Source organism: Cibotium barometz, chromosome 10 (genome assembly GCF_041138505.1).
Source record: "Cibotium barometz isolate CiBa-2024 chromosome 10, ASM4113850v1, whole genome shotgun sequence".
In the NCBI taxonomy this organism is placed as follows: domain Eukaryota; kingdom Viridiplantae; phylum Streptophyta; class Polypodiopsida; order Cyatheales; family Cibotiaceae; genus Cibotium; species Cibotium barometz.
The window spans coordinates 60,560,541-60,579,662 of NC_141055.1; the positions used below are offsets into that span (position 1 = coordinate 60,560,541).

Sequence of the window (19,122 nt, forward strand, 5' to 3'; positions counted from 1 at the left end):
TCTTCAGTTGATGTACTTTGAGACTATCTACTTGTCATCTTGTAAATCTAATATACTTATGATTCCACAAAAAAAAAGAAAAAGGAAAGAAGCGTGGGCAGAGAGAGAGAGAGGCAATGGGCAGGCACCTTGGGGAGGGGGGAGAGAGAGAGAGAGAGAGAGAGAGAGAGAGAGAGAGAGAGAGTATTAACGTCTACAAAAGAGCCCGAGGGTATGTGAGACCAAAAATGATAAATGGTATCATGCATATACCGAGCCATGAAATGAAACGAAATGAAATGATATATTAACGTCTTCAGAAGGCCAAAATGACCTATGAGACCAAAAAGGTTACAACAATTGGTGGATCTGATACAATGTCTGTGTAAGAAAAGCTAAAAACAACTAACTGAAACTGAAATAACTATGAGGAAAAGTACGCATCTGGGAGCTCCTAATGGATAACATCTGGGAGGAAAACTCCAGCAACAAAGGTAAGCATCATACACATCACTATCCAAAGAAGTCTCTCATCGGTCGATGGCGGATATCCTCAATGTCCTCCATGGTGAGTACTCTGACTGGACGTCTCCCATGCCGTGCTAGTATGGTCCTCACCCTCTGTTGTAGTCTCCGCCGGTGTCGAGATGGGCCTCTCATCTTGGGGCGCCTAGACCGCCCCAGCTCTATAGCCCGATCAATCAGTGTACCTCTAGTGTGGCTATACTCTGGGGCTAGCTGCAATGCCTGCTGGCCTGACTGCTCAATCTCTGGTCGAAAGAAGTCTGTAATCTCCCTCCGTAGGTGTCTCTCCCTCTCTGATCCCCTCCCTCTCAAGAGACCCTCTCTATGTCTACGAAGCTCCAGCAAGTATAATCCGAGGCATCTCTGATCCTGGTATCTCATGACTCTAGAAAGTGGTCCGAAACCCTCTCTAAACAGGCAGTGAAAATGGCCTCGTATCTCATAATATACTGGACAGTGACATATGTAATGTAACTCTTGTCTCTGGCTCCATCTGGCACAGCTGACAAATCCTGGCCTCAGCTGGTACTCCTCTGAATCTGCCGGTCTCAATCTCTAGCTGGTGTGAGGATGTGCGCATCTGACCAATAGCACACCGTACCCCATGAGAAAGATGAGTATCCATGTAGCTGGGTCTAATCACAAACCCATCCTACGTGAGCTGGAGAAGATGATCTCTATAGAAAGCCATCTTCGTACCAAGCTCTTGTGTCGGCTGTATCCATGTCCTCCTAGTGTCCAGCTGAATCAAGTCCTGCCTGATAAGTCTGGTAATCTCTGCCCGTGTGAGAGAGAGGGAGGGTGCATCCAAGGAGTACTGAAATGGAGGTAGCCTTTCCATACTAAAGCCATGCAACTGGAACCAAGCTGTCATCTGTGCATACCAACATGATCCGTCTCCCTGTGATGCCAACTGTCGTGAAGACTCCAGGGCTAAGCGAGCATATCTGTCTCTAGGGAGGGCCCAAGTGCTATGTATAAAGGAGACTGATCGAGTGAGTGCCTCTACTACCAATGGGGGGGCAGCCATCTCTGCACGGATAATATCATGTGGTACGAAGACCTTGGCCCTAATCATCCAGGAAATCATAGAAACCAAGGGCCTCTCCATATATCTCCATCCATCAGTGCTACCAGCTCGGCTGTGGTGATCTACTGAGGGTCCCCATATCTCCACTCCATACAGCATGGCTGAAGTGACCAAAGTGTCAAAGAGCCAGAGCTTTGTTCGAGGTTCATGAAACTGAACCTGCGAACACATCCTCTCTAGTCTCCCCAATGCTGCATAAGCTCTGGTCAATTTGGTCTCCGCTGCTCTCCTTAAGGAAAATAGTGGGCCACTGAAAACCACACCAAGGTAAGTATATGCATCTGTATACTCCACTGTCTCCTGACCATATGTAAAGGTGGGTACTGACCTCCTAACCCACTGTGCTGTGGTGTTAAACACCATCACCTTGGTTTTACCAAGGTTAACAGACAATCCACTGTCCTGTGCAAATGTGTGCAATGCATCCAAATGACGCTGCATCCCCTCTGGAGAATCTGAGATCAGCACAATATCATCAGCATACAATAACAGCGGAATCCATGTCCCTGCTAGCTGTGCTCCTCTGTCACCCTCCCGCTCTACATAGTCTGAAACCTCATCCACGTACATCCCAAATAAGGTGGGAGAAAGGGGGCAGCCCTGTTTCACCCCAATAGTGGAGTGAACCATCTCAGATATACCCTGAGTAGTACGTACCTACCCCACAACTGTCCTGTATAAAGCCATGATTCCCCAAATCAGCTCTGTGGGCACTCCCATCTCCTGTAGTCTGCGCATCAGTCTAGCTCTCGGTACTGTGTCAAAAGCTTTGCGGAAATCCACAAAGCAACAATAAATCCTCCTGCCATATAATCTGCCCTCCTCAATAATAGCTCTGAGTGTCAAGATATGGTCAAGAGTGGAGAAACCTCTCCTGAACCCTGCCTGCCCTGATGCACGTATGCCCTCTCTCTCTGCCCATCTACTCAACTCCTGCTCAAGAATAGATGCATATAATCTAGCCAATGTGTGACCAATCATGATGGTACGATAATTCCCAGGAAGCATGGGATCCCCTGACTTGAAGATAGGCACAATCGTGGACATATTCCAAGTCTCAGGAAAACCCTCACACATGGCTCTGTTAAACATCATAGCAATAAGCTCTGCAAGCATATCTCTGGCATGAATAAAGTGCTCTGCTACCAAACCATCATGATCATATGCTCTCTCAGTCCTCATCCTGTCAATAGCTTTCCTTACCATCTCAGCAGTAAAGAAAGCACATGTCTCTGGGTGGCTCCGATGGGTCTGGCAGGGGCGGCTGTCCTGCTGCTATGTACAGAGATGCTGCATACTCACCCCAAATCTCTGTGGAGGTAATGGCTGGTGATGGTGAATGCTCATGGAATAGTCTCCATGCCTCGCCTGAGTCCTGACTCATAAATAACTGATACAAATTCCTCTCTAACTGAGCAAGATAAGCCCTCTTCTTCCGTCGCACTAGGTGCCGGAAGGTAATCCGTGACTGTCTGTGAGTGGTAACACCCATGAGCACCTCTCTCTGTAATTTGATCCTCATCTCTCTGCACTCCTCATCATACCAACTGTTCTGGGGCATGTTCCCAGATCGTCTCCGTGTAGGCTGACTATGGGGATATGCCTCTGATGCTGCAGCATGAAGCGTATCTATCAATATCTGAGTGAGCTCATCTAATGGCCGTCCTGGCTCCTCGGCACATAAGCGTCTGTATATCTCATCCGTGTACACGGTGTCAGTCTCCCTCGTAAAGGTATAACGAGTGTGTGTGGAGACCTGTCCCAATGGAGCGGTGCTGAACTGAAATGTGAGAGTGAAGGACAAGATAGCATGATCCACTGCTATTCCAACCGGCCTAGTGCCTACCATAGAATCCTGAAAAGAGGGAATGAGACTGGGCTGAGCCATAACATAGTCCACTGTACTAGCACCATGCCTATGTGGAAAGCAAGTGAAACTGCCCGATGTCGGGAATCTCTGTAGGCCATTCACGATGGCCAATCCATGTGCCGTCCCCATGTCTATCAAATACCGCCCATACACTGTATGTTCCTCATCCTGTGAGAGTCTAGATAGGCCCATATCCCTAACATCAAGCTCCCTCAACATCTCCTCTGAGGTATCATAAAATACTGTCTGGTTATGGGCGGTCCTGGCATTGAGGTCCCCCAGGAGAATGATGTCACCATCCCTGGAGAACTCCCATGGAAAACTGAAAGAAAAGTAAAAAGAAAAAATCTAACACTAATGTACATGTAATCAGCAGAAGATCGTGTGTAGGGTGAGATATTCCATGATCACCTAATGATGACGATACCCGCCTCCACTAGAACTGATCGGATTGCGGAGGGAATGTCGGGCCTCTCTGATGGGACCATGCCATATTGACGGAGAATCTCCTCGATCCATCTTTGTCGGATGGAGAGTCATAGTGCTCTGGATTGAGTGCGTCTGCTGGCCTGCATGATAGATCGGGCTCGCTCACTGAGAACTCATCAGCATCTAATTTGTATACGACAAATTTCTTCACCCTTGCAAAAGAGGCACTTTATGGTAGAAAGTACAAATTCTTTTGGTCCTTTAAGTACAAATTCTTTTGGTCCTTTAACCATAATTTTGCTTGACATAATTTGCCTTCTATATTGGATGTGTGAATTACCACACCAAAAATTCCGGACTTAGTTTGCATGCGGTCCTCTCTATCCCCATGCTCCTACTATACATCCATTAAATCTGAGACATTTAAGGGTGAGGATCCGAAAGGGACTCGGACATCAAACAGATCCATAGGTCCTCCATTCTGAATGTACATCTCACCATATCAGCTCTCTATGATGGAGAAAGAAAGAAAGAAAGATATATTAAGCGTCTACTAAAGACCTGGGCATATGAGACCAAAGTGATACAATAATGTCCATGGCATATCTCATCATGGAATGGAAAATAAAACAGAAAGAAAACATAAACATAACTCTCTCATTTGGGTGTGTGTGTGTGTGTGTGTGTGTGTGTGAGAGAGAGAGAGAGAGAGAGAGAGAGAGAGAGAGAGAGAGAATCAAGGCTCCATTTCATCTGTAATTGGTGCTAATCCCAGATAAACATATTGCAACTCCTCTTTCCACACCTACAATCATACATCCAAGAAAAGCACATGAGAACTAAAGGTAGACAAGTTTCTTACAATAAATTGCAGTAAGTAGCATCATTCCCCCACACATGGCACCGAACCTCATGCCGAAACTCCACACGCATATGTGGCACATTTGTCTTGTGCACATCATTTCCCTGGGGACCTCTTTTATAGTAGCTATTCCCAACCCAATGTGACTGCAGTATTATAAAACAAAGAAAATAGCATTAGACCAACTATTCCAGCTTCCACTTTTCCTTGCTTCACACACACACACACACACACAACACATATACATACATACATACATATGCAAGAGTGCATGGGTGAGGTATAGATATACCTTTAGGGCATGTGAAAATCCCGACTGATATACGGAGTTTCGTGCAATTTCACACAAATCACAGGGACTCAGCTTCCATACCTTGCCAACCATGATAGTCAGTTAGTGAGGAGTCTAGCTAAATTTTTCTTTCCAAAAAACCTCTCCAGATAACTTCAGCGCTTACCTGAGCAGCAATACTGTACTCCTCAACAAGAGGTTCTTTGGTTAGATGAATCTGTAAAGGGTCGTCTGTTGAGAGCGAAACATTTAGCCCACGAGAAAAGAACATTGGGAAGGGGTTCCGATGATAATCAAGAAAAAGTGAATTGTTGCTCAGCGGAGACATGCACAAGCCAATCTATTAAAACAGAAAAAAGAGACAATATTGTCTTAAACGCACATTGAGCCAGCATGTAAACGAATTAATCTATTTTGGAAGAAAAAACAAAAATTCACCTGAGCTACGTAATATAAATACTGCAGACCAGGAGACTTGCGTAGATTGTTTCCATGTGCTATGTTGTGTGTAAGAAGGAAGGCAGCAGCCAAATGGTCGAGGTCACCTGCCTACATTGAGTAAACATTTCAGCATCCAAAATCTAAAATCATGTTTATATTTGTGTGTGTGCATGCATGTGTGTGTGTGTGTGTGTGTGTGTGTGTGTGAGAGAGAGAGAGAGAGAGAGAGAGAGAGAGAGAGAGAGAGTTATATTAACGTCTACGGAAGACCCCAAGGGCCTATGAGACCAAAAATAATACAATGGTACCATGGATATACTGAGCCATGGAAAACTGAACGAAAAAGTAAAATGAAAACATCTGACAGTACATCTAGCCAGTGGACTAGATATGACCCATGAGATGGCCCACACAGGGGCATGGAGAGGATTCGAACGGGGAACCTCTGCTGTAGGAGCTTGATGCGCAAACTATTGCCCCTCCACACCCCCCCCCCCACACACACACACAGAATTTGCGTGTGCACACGTGCACGCGTGTGTGTGTGTGTGAGAGTGATCAGTCTTGCAAATTCCATCTCAAGACATCCTACCTCGCCAGCGTGAGGCCGAAACTTGATGGTTGTCATCCCTTTGGATTCACGAAGCTTGATGGATGGGAAAAAAGGCCAGCAATTAGCATGAGCATGATTAAATCGTGCACTACAAATTATTGAACACATTGGGGTCCCTCCTAACATAACACACCTTGTTTAGAGTGTACAAATTTGCGTAGACATAATATGCATAGTAAGAGTATGCTGGATTGAAGATTATGTCCCACTTATAGGGAGTCGGCATGTGCTTTGTAGGTCGTCTTTCAGGCTTGCTCTCATCGTCCACTATGTCAAACCCCACGACCTGTGGAAACTTGATGTTCTCATTACACCCAGTACACAATGCCACTGTATCTTACCAAAGTAAGCACATTATCACTACATATATACATGACAGAACACAAAGAACACGTAGCATGAGAACTTCATATCCTGACCATACCTGTTCAAGAAACACGTGTAGCTGAGGATGAGACCCAGGGTCAACGGTCACCTCAAATAAAGGAATAAAAACATTATCCAGCATATTTTGAAATGAGTTCACTATTCCCATTTCTTTATAAACATTGTATAGCCGAGGAAGCTGGAAACATGATAGGCACCAAATATCATTCGATTAGGTGACTCTCTCTCTCTCTCTCTCTCTCTCTCTCACACACACACACACACACTTTTTTTTTTTTGTAATGATTATTTCGATTACTAGTGGGAAACCTCAGAATGAGGAAAACCCACAAAAAGCATCATATACAAGAAATGCCAAAGTTCATAGTGAACAGGGGCATGATCAAAATATATCCGTGAAAAGGCTATACAATGATGGGTCAATCTCATGTAGAGAGAGACAATCATAAAGGGATTGATGTAAAGATTCTTTGAAATAGTGAAAGGCTTGAATGGGCGGCTCACCAAAAACAGCCCGATTCCTGGAGTACCAAATCGTCCACATGGCCCAGTAACGAAGCCAATCAAAAAAAGCCCTATACTGTCTGAGAGCAGGAGAAAAAATACCAAACAACCAAAAATGTTTCCCAAAAGAAGCAGAAGGGAAACGAGCTCGAAGAAGAGCCGTTATATGATCCAGCAAAAGTTTAGTTGCATTACAATTCCACATCAGATGGAGAATTGTTTCATCATGCGCTCCACAAACACAACAATCTGAAGATGTCACATGGTGCCTTGCCAGGAAAGAGCCAACTGGCAGAACAGCCAATAGACATCGCCATAGAAAAAGCCGACATTTTAACGGCATCTTACTGCTCCATATCATCCTGAGCCTTTTCTTCCACCAAGCCAAAGGCTTATGCATTCTCCAAGCATCATTTGCATAATCATGAACCCAAATTTCAGGAAGGAGAAAGCCATAGACTGTATGCACCGAGAGCTGTAGCAGAGACAAAGGACCACGAGTAAGTATGGGCCTATGCAAGCTCCAATCGTGCAACCTATCCGACTCTTCAAGAGCGGGAAGAGGCTCAAAAGGGGCCAACAAACTCTCAATCTTTTCCCATAGGGGACGGTAATGATGACTTAGGCCAAATTTAGGACAAGCATCTATAAAAGACAGAACATGGCCACTATCATCTAGCACATCTTCAATGAAATAGACACCCTTTTTGGCAAGGAAATAAGCTTTTCTAGGCTCTTGCACAGCCAAAGGTCGCTCAAAAACTCTACTCCAATGAATGCTTTCCAAACGCAGTGAATTACAGTTAGTATTCACTCGAGGAGTCCAGCTGAGAAACTGTGTAAGCTTTTTCCATGCCAAAATTAACTTTGTGGAGAAAGGACAACCAGCAATCTTGCCTTCAAAATGGCCAAACACAGCATCCCAATGCGTGATGGTCCAGTTGCCAAACGATTTAGTGGACATCTCAACACACATATCTGCCAACATAATCGCCCAAGGCTGCCTCTGAGATACAAATTCCAACAGCAAGGTGGACTTTCGTGCCAATGCATGAAAGTGTATATTAAGGATATTCAAGCCTCCATGCTGTTTGGGACTACATAGCTTCTTGAGCGAGAGAAGGTTAAGGCCCCTCTTAGCATGTTTGGTTTTCCAAAAAATGCTCATGGCTGAAGACATAAAACGATCAATGTCCACTTTTCTCCACATTATTAGTGGCAAAAAGAATTGAATATATGCCATGACAATAGCCTGTACAATCCTTAAACGAACATGCAATGGCCATGTAGAAAGCTTCCAGTAATTAAGTTTCTGATTCAACCGTTGCATCACCCATTGAGTCATTTGCTGATTAGAAATATGCCATCCCAATGGGTAGCCCAAGTGTCTGACTACATGCATTTGTGAAGGAATTTCACCTGGCCAAATTAAACTATGCCAAGACCGAGCATCAAGAGCCAAAAGTTTAGATTTCTGAAAGTTAACATAAAGGCCAGCAGCTTGCCCAAACAGCTCTAGTGCCCCCATTAATCTTTGCACATCCGATTGCGTATTGCGGGGCATACAAAAAGAATCATCAGCATACGCCTGTGCTAAAAATTGTTTGCCATTAGGCAATTGCAATCCATGAAGCACATCGGAAGCTGTCAAATGATCTAGATATGTAAGCAAAGGATGAGTAGCCACAGCATATAGCAACGCACTCAGAGGGCAACCCTGTCTTACAGATCTTTCTAATTTCCAAGGGTCGGTAATCCGAGAGCCAAGTATCAAAGAAGCATCACTATCACTGTAGAGGAAGTACACAACACGTTGCAACTTTAAACCAAAGCCCAACTGGGCCATAGTCATGGCAACAAAGTCCCAGGAAACTGTATCAAAGGCTTTTTCAATATCAATCTGAAGCACAAGTACATCCTGTTTAGTATACTTGGCATATTCCATACCAATATATGCATTAGCCAGATTGTCATTAATCTGCCTACGAGGAATGAAACCATATTGAGCAGGATGTAATCCATCATGCAGAAAACCTTTAATTCTGTTCGCCAGCATTTTAGTAACCAATTTATAAATAACTGGCATAAGAGTGATAGGACGCCAATGCGAAAAGGATTCACAAAGATGTCTTTTAGGAAAAAGCTTGACTAATCCTTGCTTCCAAGACATTGGCAAACAGTCATCTTGCCATGCTTTATTGATCATGAATAAGATCACCTCTTCCAGAAAAGGCCAGAAGGCAATAAAAAATTCCAAAGTCAAACCATCCCAGCCAGGTGATTTGCATTTACCCATCGAACGCAAGGCTTCCTTTAATTCCTCTTCTGAAAAAGGTTCCTCTAATACCATTGCATCGGCGGGCGAGATAATAGGTTGCACATATTGCAAAAGTTTACAATGGGCCTCTAAAACCTCTGGAGAAACTTCCGAGTTCGAGGCAAAAAGAGAAGAGAAATAGCATTTAGCCAAGTCAGCCAACTCTTGCATAGAATCAGACCATTGGCCATCTGACTTTTTAACTCTGCAAATATTCTCTTTCTCCCTGGACTGATGCAAACTTTTGAAAAATTGTTTAGAAGAGCAACCTTTATCCAGCAATGCCCTTTGACGAGAGCGAACCATCCACTTTTGTAATTTACGCTGCTCGTTTAGCATAATAACATTCTTTGCCTGCAATAAATTATCTTGCTCACACTGTAGGAGAAGCCTTTGTTGAGCAGTAGCAGTGAGGCATTCACATGTTTGTTTTGCCTGCAAGACTGCTTCACGAATATCATGCATATAAGACCGCCCATAGTCAATAATCACAGCTTGCATGCGATGAACAAAATGGAACCACGCAATATCAATGTCCTCATAAATCTGATGGTAAAGTGGTACCAAAGCATGGAGAACCATTTCTTTAAAATGATCATGTTGCAAATAGCTATGATTTAAGATGAGCAGTCGAGCCCGGGAAGCCAAAAATTCATCACATGGCATATCAAAATATAGTCCCAGCCATAAGGGGGCATGATCTGAAAGACAAAGTGTCCGATCTATCCACATTTTACAGATATAATCATCAAATTGATCCGCATGGAGTAAATACCATCTATCCAATCGGGTCCAAATATGTTTAAAAGCATTATGATTAAAAGTGAACCCTGCATCATGTGGACATACATGGCACCATAAATCCAAAAGACTATGATTAGATATAAGATCCTCCCATGCTGATCTTTCTGTCCCAAGCATATGTATGCGGCCAGTGGAACTATACTCTGGAGAAGGAACATTATTAAAGTCACCACATATAAAAGCATTATGTAACCAAGGATAATCATCAATCTCTTTCCAAATTTGAGCACGATGTAAAGAGCGCTGAGGAGCATAAACTGTGGCAAATTCAAAAATTTGGCCATATAGACAACATTGAACCACCATCCATCGTCCATTCATATCATTATGTACCACTATAGGCTGTAGCTCATGCCGAATTAGCATTGCAGTCCCTGAGAAGTTTCGAGAACCGGCATAAAAAATGTCATATCCAGCAAAATGACCATCCTGACCCGTCATTGCATGCTGATTATGCTCTTGCAAGCAAACTATATGTGGATGCATCTTATATACATAATGCCAAAACTGCCTCCATTTATTATGATCACAGAGGCCTCTAGTATTGTAAGAAAAACATTTTATTGGAGCATTAAACATGATATATATACAGATTATGTACAATGCAGAAAAAACATAAGATCAAGTGTCTGACATGTCTTCTGTGGGATCAGACCCCGAAGGCTGACCCTCATGCATTAAAATATCCGCATATTTAGGGGCCGAGTCCATGCCCGATGGACCACCTCTGACAATGTCCGACCACAACTTTGAGACCGAAGAAGAAAGAAACGGTGAATTTGAAGTACTAGCATGATTAGTGGCTGTCCAGTTTCTTGTTAAAAGAGACTGACGACGAGGTACGACAGTCTTTTTTAAAGTTTGCAAATCATGCTGCTCTTTTCCTTTTTCCTTCTGAGAAGAAGAGGAAACCCCTATAACACTTGTAGAAGCAACCATTTTGGCCTTTCCCTTGTCTTTACCTGCCTGCCCATTGCGAGGAGCCTGTCTAGTAACCTCCTTGTTTTGAGTCACGTCATCCTTTACTATAGTAGGCATTACAGCCGCAGGCGGAGGAGGATGCAAAACTGTGGGGCATTCAGAGGCCATATGACCAAATTTATGGCATGCAAAGCAGGCACCTGCAAAAACTCCCCATTTCAGTTTAAAATAACGTGCCCCCATTCCTTTAACATCCTCTACCTCAATAGCCAAAGCAGACGGACGATCCTTATCAGTGTCCCACAGAATACAAAATCTGTTCTTGTTCCCTGTAGGTCGAGGTGGGCATACCACTTTCCCCAAAGCAGCCGCAATTTCTGGCAGTTGTTCCCTAAGATATTCTGGGAAATCAACCACCTCAATCCAAACTGGACATCGATGCTTTATCAAAGATTGATAATCCTTGGTCGGGGACCAAGGAAGCACATGTACCAATTGCGGACCAAACATCAAGGGGGAAGCTTCCAGCATAAGTTGCTTATATTTAGCATCTGCAAGCAACACATCATAAAATCCACGAGCAGCAAAGTGCACCCCATCCACAAAAGAACCGCCCACAATGGATTGAATCCATTGGGCTACATCTTGAGCCGACGGCATACGTCCCGGAAAAAAGATTATAATGCCCCTTTCAGAATATTTCTTAAGACGGGACACAATCGAGGGAAGCTTAATTTTGAAATTAAACACAGGAGGGGGATCCGACCATTTTTGCCTGCTTTCCACAAAATCATCATATAATGCATCAAAGACAAATTGTGCATCCTGTGATTCTTGCTGCACATCAGAAATATCTTTTGCAAGATGTCTCCTCTTGTTAATATCAACCGAATTATCCCTTCGTGAATATGTCAACTGCTCCGTAGCCATTTAATGCACACAAAATAGTCACAGAACTGAAAGTAGATTATGCAAGGACCCTGTAAATCTTGAAAGCCTGAACTGCAAACTAAATTGAACTTGAAAAAAGCTTTGAAAACCTGTACTGTAAACTGGATTGAGAAGCCTGTGGGAAACTTGAAGATGCAGGAGAAAGAAACAGCGACTGTATACACAAAACCACCAACTGTATACACAAAAGAAGGGCAACGGGATGGCAACACTCACACACCTGGACACACACACACACACACACACCCACTCACACACACACACACACACAGCAAAGCTTGAAAAATACTGATCGCGTCAGATTGTGTCAGTGCGTCAGAGTGCGTCAGAACGCGTCAGAGTGTGTCAGAGCGCATCAGAGCGCGTCAGATTGCGTCAGAATTCAGAGCCGAGCAGATACTCCTCCTCTCTCCCACGGCGCGCACACACACCAACACACACACCGGATGTTCACACACACCACACACACACACGCACACGCACACACACACGCACACACACACACACACCTCCCTCGCTCTACCTCTGGCTCCAGCTCTTATCCCACCCATCCTGCTCAGCCCCCCAAGGCAGCAACCAGGGGGGGAATAGCCAAGATGAACCAACAGGAGTTTAAAGGCATACATCAAGACCATGGAGGACAACACCAAGAAGGCATTGATCGACCAAAAGAAGGTCTTGGACAGGGTCCTTAACTAACCAAAAACAGCTGGAAGGCCTCCACAAGGAGATATAGAGCAAAAATAACAAGATTGAAGAACTGGAGGCAAATCTGAAACACCAACAGGAGGAGATTTGGCTGTTGAAAGAGACCCAGATGCAACAACAAGCAATGCCAGAGGCTGCCCCAATGATAGGGAACTCCGGGCAGAAATGGAAGCCCTAAAGGCTACTGTCAAGGACCATATAGTGGAGGAAGGGGAACATAATATACAGGAGGGTCTAAGGATGGACTTGGAACAGCTAAAGGCTGCAAGTGATTAGTTGCGGGAAGAATTGCAGACCACCAAGAAAGATTGGGTGGAGAAGAAGCACAAACCCCCACACAGTATCATACACGAGACTTTGAGGAAGGAAAAACGCAGGAAGAATAGGGCCCTCCATGAGCAAGTGCGGGAGCTACATCCCACCATAGTTGCCAGGAGTTTCATGAAACATGTTTCATAAATGTTTCTTTCAAATCCAAATATTTCAAAAACGTTTCATACAAAAAATTAAAAGGGGGGGCGGGAGGGGGGGGGGGGGGGGGCTGGTTACATGCCCCAAAATCTATATATAAGTTTACAATATGTCAAAAATATGTTGCCTTCCCTGGAAAACAATATTAAACATGCATCATTTACACATTAAAAAATGTTTACAAGTTAAAACTAAAAAATCTGGAAAGAATAAGTAACTACTGACGAGCGCGTAGCCTGCTGCCCCCTGCGCCTCCCCCATCGCTGTCGCCGCCAGCCTTCCCAGCCCCCCGCCTGTCCCCGCAGCCCCTCCCCTCCCCCGCTTTCTTCCCGCCTGCCCCCCTCAGCCCCCCGCCTGCGCCGCCAGCCTTCTCAGCCCCCCGCCTCCCTCTTCCGCGCCGCCCTCTTCTTCCCCCCCCTTCGCCTTCCCTGCACAGCCCCCCCTCGCCCTCCTGCCTCCGCCTCCCCCCCCTGTTTTCCGCCTCCTTCCTTTCTTCCCCCCCTCCTCGCGTCGTCGGCCTCTCTGCCCCCCGTCCCTGCTTCTCCCCTTCTCCCCGCCTCAGCCCCCCGTCCCCCTTTTTTTCGGCGATTTCCGCGTAGTGGAGAGGTTTTTCTTGGGTTCGTCTCTTCGATTCAGCCAGTACCTGGTCTTTTCCCTTAGGAGGACTCCATGGCAGCCTCTCCGTCAGCCCCGACCGATACAGGTCTTCGATTAGACTTCTCAGATGCAGAGCAGCAGCTTCTCACGTCCTCCGTTTCTTCCTTGGAGGCCTCTTCCTTGGTTTGCAAGGTGGTGGGTAGCCGCCCAATGCGGAGAGAGCTACGCGACCTACTGCAGGGTAGCCTCATTGGCGAGACTGCAAGAATCGTCAGCGTGGATTTTTTAGGCCGCGGCTACTACCAGGTGGAGTTCGAGTCCCCTCCAGCAGCTCAGAGGGTGCTGGCTCGGAGCCCCATTGCCCTACGCTCCTCTCGGGCGTTCTTTGCACGGTGGACCCACGGTTTCGACCCATCGTCTGATCCACTGGCAGGCGCGACTGGATTCCCCATCACCGTCTGCTTTCCAGGTCTCCGAAGGGAGTACTTGCCCCTCTTGCCGTCCATAGGCAAGGCTTTCGGGCAAGTGGTGGAGGTGCCACAGACCGCGGCCTCAGTGGTTGCTCGGGCAGCAGGACTCCCGGCCATTCGTGTTGTGGTTCCGTCACCAGAGTCCCTCCCGAAGACGATCCTCCTCCCTCGTCTTTCTGGAGGACATCTGATACAGCGCGTGGAGTATTCGGGCCTCCCCGGCCAGTGTTTCATATGTCGGGAGATGGGCCATCTCGCACGCGCATGCCCCCGCAAGGGGGTTCATCCTTCACGCTATGCGGCCTCTGGACCCACTGCAGGAGACCCGAGAGGTGGCCATCCACCTCCGAGACCCGACATCCCTGGCTCGCCACAGCAGGCACCACCATCGGACGAGCAGGCTCCAGCGGAGAACGCCGCGCAGACCCAGGAGACTGGCGGCTGGCAGGAGGTTCGCCGGCGGAAACGCCCGGCCCGCAGGGACCGTCGCAGACGCCAGCAGGCAGCACAGGCTGGCGGACAGGCTGGTGGACAGGCGACTCCGGCTGGCGTACAGGCACCTACCCGCATTTATGCTCCAGTCAGGGATAGGCGGCCTGCAGGTCCCACCCCGATGGACGAGGATTCAGACTCAGTGCCCGTTGTTGAGGCCGATGGTGGAGCCTCTCACGTGGAGACACCACTCCCGCCTCCCCCCCCGGGGGGCCCCGCCCCCTCCTTGGAGCAGTTTCCTGAGGATCCCCGACCGCTCTCTGCGACCCCCGGTTCCCCTCCCCCCCACCCGGAGAGCACTCTTTCCTCCCCCCCCTCTCCCCCCCCCCGCCCCCCCCCTCCCTCCTCCCCCTGCGGCCCCCCCTGACTCCTATCCTCTGGCAGATGCCTTTCCATCCTCCACTCGCTCCCCCCCCTCCTCGCCGCGAGCCCCCATCCCCCCTTCGGCCTCTCCAGGATATTTCGCCAGACCACCCGCTGCCCCGGGGTAGCGCAGCGGGGTAGGCCAGAGTTCAGTCCAGCGGTTGTTTCACCGCCTCTCCGGGCCGGTGGAGATGGCGATCCTAGCTTCGCCCGCCACAGAGTTCTCTCCAGCCTCCCCGGGGGGGCCCCCACGAGTGATGGGGCTTCCAGTGGATTACAGTTTTTTCAGGTGCCTCCAGCTGGATGCTGGCCCATTCGAGACACTGGTCGCGCCCTTGCGAGTCTGCGTGGTGTGCCATCCCTCTCGTTCTCCTTCAGTGGTGAGCAGCATGGTGGCCTTCTCCTTTCCTCTCAGCGTTGCCCCAGACACAGCATGGGACTGCAACTCTGTAGAGGAAGTTCTTCGTGACCAGATACTGGAGTTTTCTCACCACTTCAGTGACTTGGGGCTCACGGACTTATTGCAGACCCGACTACACTCAGCCCGCATGAGCCTGTTTGGTATAGGAGATTGGCGGGTGGATCCGGTCCACACATCAGTTGAGGCGGTGCTATTGATTCTCCTCCATGCCGCCCCGAGGGTGCAGCCTACCTTTCGATATTTATATGCAGAGGAGTGGTCTCACGCCTATGCTCTGGACAGGGCGAAGGCGGAGTGGAGCTGGACACAGACTCAGGTCACCCTCTTTCTGGAGAGACTCCGCACCCGGACAGACAGTGACTACTCTCCTTCCAAGCCGGCGCCCAAGACTCACAGAGTGGAGGGCAGATCATCCGGACCGGCTGAGAGGGGTGAGCCAGTGGTGGCTGCTTCACTTGCCACAGCTCATCCATGAGGATCCTCTCATGGAACATCCAGGGTCTCGGTGGACGTCGCTGCTACATTGGTCGGGGCAGACTTCGCCAGGAGATCCAGAGGGCTCTCGTTGGAGGACCCATAGATATCCTCTTCATCCAGGAGCACCACCTTTCTGCCGGGCGTACCCGCACCTGCGGGAAGATCTTGCCAGGCAGGAGTCACACTTTTTGGTCCCCGGCATATGGCCCCCAGGGGAATCAGGGCGGAGTATGCATTTCAGTCAGCGAGCAGCTTCTTTCCGAGGTTGTGGACTCTGGCACCCTGGTTCAGGGTCGCGCGCAGTGGATCATCCTTCGGGTTGGGGAAGATCGCATTGGCTTCCTCAACTTCTACGCCCCTAACGGGGCATCCGGGAGAGCTGAGTTCTGGAGCACCATTAGGCAATCCCTCCCCTTGGCAGACCACTGGTGCCTAGGAGGGGATTGCAACATGCTGGAGGATGCAGAGGACAGGCTGGGGGGCAGCCAGGAGACCATTCATGGGCCAGAGCTCGCTGCCTGGGAGGAGCTTGTGCTACAGGTGAGAGGCCAGGATCCGTGGACTCTCCCGGAGTTTGGCAGGTTGCAGGGGAGTCTCTCTTTCTCGCGCTCGGATAGACGGGCCACAGGAGTTAACCTCTCTCGCATCGATAGGTTCTACATTGATGAGTGGGCTTGTGATAGAGGTGGCACCGTGGGCATTCTTGCAGGCTCCTCGCTTTCAGACCACTTCCCAGTGCTTCTCCAGATTGAGGACCCTACGAGAGGAGAGCGGGGCCAGAGCGTCCGGATTCCAGATTGCCTCATAGAGGAGCCTGAGATCGCGATCAGAGTTGAGCAGGTCTGGCAGGAGCTGCAGTTCAGGAGAGGATCGGCAGCCAGTGATCTTGCCAGTGGCTTGCAGGAGATCAGTCGGATGCTCAGACTGGCTGCCTTGGACCGTCTGGAGGCCTTCAGAGAGGAGCCTACGGAGGAGTCTAGCGTCCCTTCAGAGACTCCAGGAGAGAGATCCTCTGAGCCCCTGGATCTCAGAGCAGATGGAGACAGCCCGCACTGAGATCAGATCCATCGAGGAGAGGCGGGTGGAGTTTCGATTCCATGCTCGGGCTTCTTTTTGGACTCAGGCTAGAGACAGAGTGACTCGGGATTTCTTTGAGGCGAATGGGCCTCGATTCAGACGAGGGTCTCAGGCGGCTTCGCCAGGCTGATGGCCAGGTTGTGGTGGATCCCCCCAGGGTTCGGGCGATAGCCACAGATTTTTACAGGGATCTTCTCTCTGCTGAGCCAGCAGACGACAGGGTGAGAGAGGCTAGGGAGGCGGTCTGGAGCTTCACGAGACCGGTAGTGCCGGTCCATTTGCAGCACTCCCTTCTCTCCCCTTTCTCGGATACGGAACTAGAGGAGGCTCTGCAGGCATTACCTCGGGGCAAATGCCCAGGAGAGGACGGTCTCTCAGTGGCTTTCTTCCAGAGATACTGGGGCCTCCTTCATAGGGGCTTCAGATTGGCACTCCAGGAGATTATGGAGACGGGAGTCATGCCGGACAGCATGGCAGAGGGGTTGATCCACTTGATCCCCAAAGAGGGAGGAGACAGACTGGAGATTAGACAGTGGAGACCGATCACCTTGCTAGGCACGGCCTACAAGGTCCTAGCTAAGGCGATCAGCAGGCGGCTTCAGCCTCACCTTCCGGACATCATCCACTCCACGCAGACAGGCTTCATCCAGGATAGGAGCATTCTGGATAACATTTTCTCTTTCTGGGAGGCTACGGCTTTGGCTAGATTTCGACAGGAGGATCTGGCGGTGCTCCTTCTCGACTTTGAGAAGGCATATGATCGGGTGGACTGGGCCTTTCTGGAAGGCACTATGGAGAGGATGGGCTTCCCCCCTCAGTGGATTCGTCGGGTCTCTGCACTCTACACTTCGGCTCATAGCCAGGTGCTGATACAGGGCGTGTGCGGAGAGAGGTTCCAGCTCTCGCGCTCGGTGCGGCAGGGGTGCCCCTTGGCGCCCTTTCTTTTTCTTTTTGTGGCGGAGGCCATGAGCACCTTCTTGACGGCACAGGACACAGGTTTGAGGGGCCTCCAGCTTCCCATCCGCACCTCGGAGGAGCTCCTAGACTCGGAGTTTGCGGACGACACTGCTGTCTATCTTCAGGGAGGTGAGGAGAACCTCCGCCGCTTCGCCTCAGCCATGGACAGGTTTTGCAGAGCTTCGGGCGCTTTGATCAACTAGCACAAGTCGTGTGGGCTGTGGGTCAGTTCTATGCCCCCCCCGACTTGGAGGCCAGTTGATGGTTTTCAGTGGCTGCCCCCCGGCACTACAGTGCGTTATTTGGGATGCTATGTGGGCATTGATATATCTCCGGAGCAGCAGATAGCCCCCCTTCTTCTGAGTATTCGGAAGAAGCTTCTGTATTGGAGTACCGCTCGTTTATCTCTAGCTGGCCGAGTAGTTGTGGCCAACCAGGTTCTGCTCGCTACCATGTGGTACATCACTTCTTGCTGGGCCTTCTCTCGGGCGTGCATTGGCCAGGTGCAGAGGCTCATCAGGAACTTTCTTTGGTCCGGAGGCGACGGGCGACCCGCCAGGGCCAAGGTGGCATGGGCTGTGATCACTCAGCCGAGGGAGAGAGGCGGCCTGGGCATTGTAGATCCTATTTGCCAAAGTCGTGCTTTGCTTGGCAAGTTGGTAGTTCGTGGTCTCCTGCCAGGCGCTGAGCCGTGGAAGGAGTTTCTTGTTTCCAGGATGCTCAGCCGCACTCCTTCTCTTAGCGGCCCCTGGACCCCCAGCATCAGGTGGATCTTTACGGAGCAGCGATCCAGAGGAGTGGGCCTTGGCTTCGAGGAGCGTTTTGCAGCCAGCCTTCTGAGGGCCTGGGCGCATCTGAGGCCGTCCCTTTTCCAGACTCCCCCGGGCACCGATGAGGAACGCTTGCGGCAGCCATTGATCTGGAACCCCTTGATTCGACTTCCCAGTGGCCATATGGTTGGCTCGCGGTCTCACGTGTCATGGGGCCCGTTGAGCTCCGGCCCGGCCCAGTCCCTAGACGACTGGATATGTTTTCAGCAGTTGCCTCCAGAGGTTCAGGAGAGCAGGCTCAGTGGGATGAGGGGCAGAGAGTTGATGAGACAGG

The 19,122-nt window shown here is 49.1% G+C and overlaps 1 protein-coding gene across 5 annotated transcripts in view; it reads right to left on the reverse strand.

Moving 5' to 3' along the window:
* Nucleotides 1–4,144: 4,144 nt before the first annotated feature.
* The window catches only part of LOC147635126 (AMP deaminase-like), a 142,173-nt gene continuing 127,195 nt past the window's right edge, over nt 4,145–19,122 (reverse strand). For 4 of the 5 annotated variants that reach the window (XM_086804419.1, XM_086804420.1, XM_086804421.1 and 1 more), the window contains exons 13-20: nt 6,526–6,666; nt 6,235–6,387; nt 6,081–6,134; nt 5,486–5,596; nt 5,214–5,387; nt 5,048–5,128; nt 4,803–4,901; nt 4,145–4,698 (exon numbers count right to left, since the gene is read on the reverse strand). In XM_086804419.1, coding sequence (XP_086660545.1) covers nt 4,630–4,698; nt 4,803–4,901; nt 5,048–5,128; nt 5,214–5,387; nt 5,486–5,596; nt 6,081–6,134; nt 6,235–6,387; nt 6,526–6,666 — 882 coding nt within the window. In that variant the 3' untranslated portion in view covers nt 4,145–4,629. Of the gene's footprint in view, nt 4,699–4,802; nt 4,902–5,047; nt 5,129–5,213; nt 5,388–5,485; nt 5,597–6,080; nt 6,135–6,234; nt 6,388–6,525; nt 6,667–19,122 lie in introns of those variants that run through there. The other variant, XR_015266836.1, reaches the window with a different exon arrangement.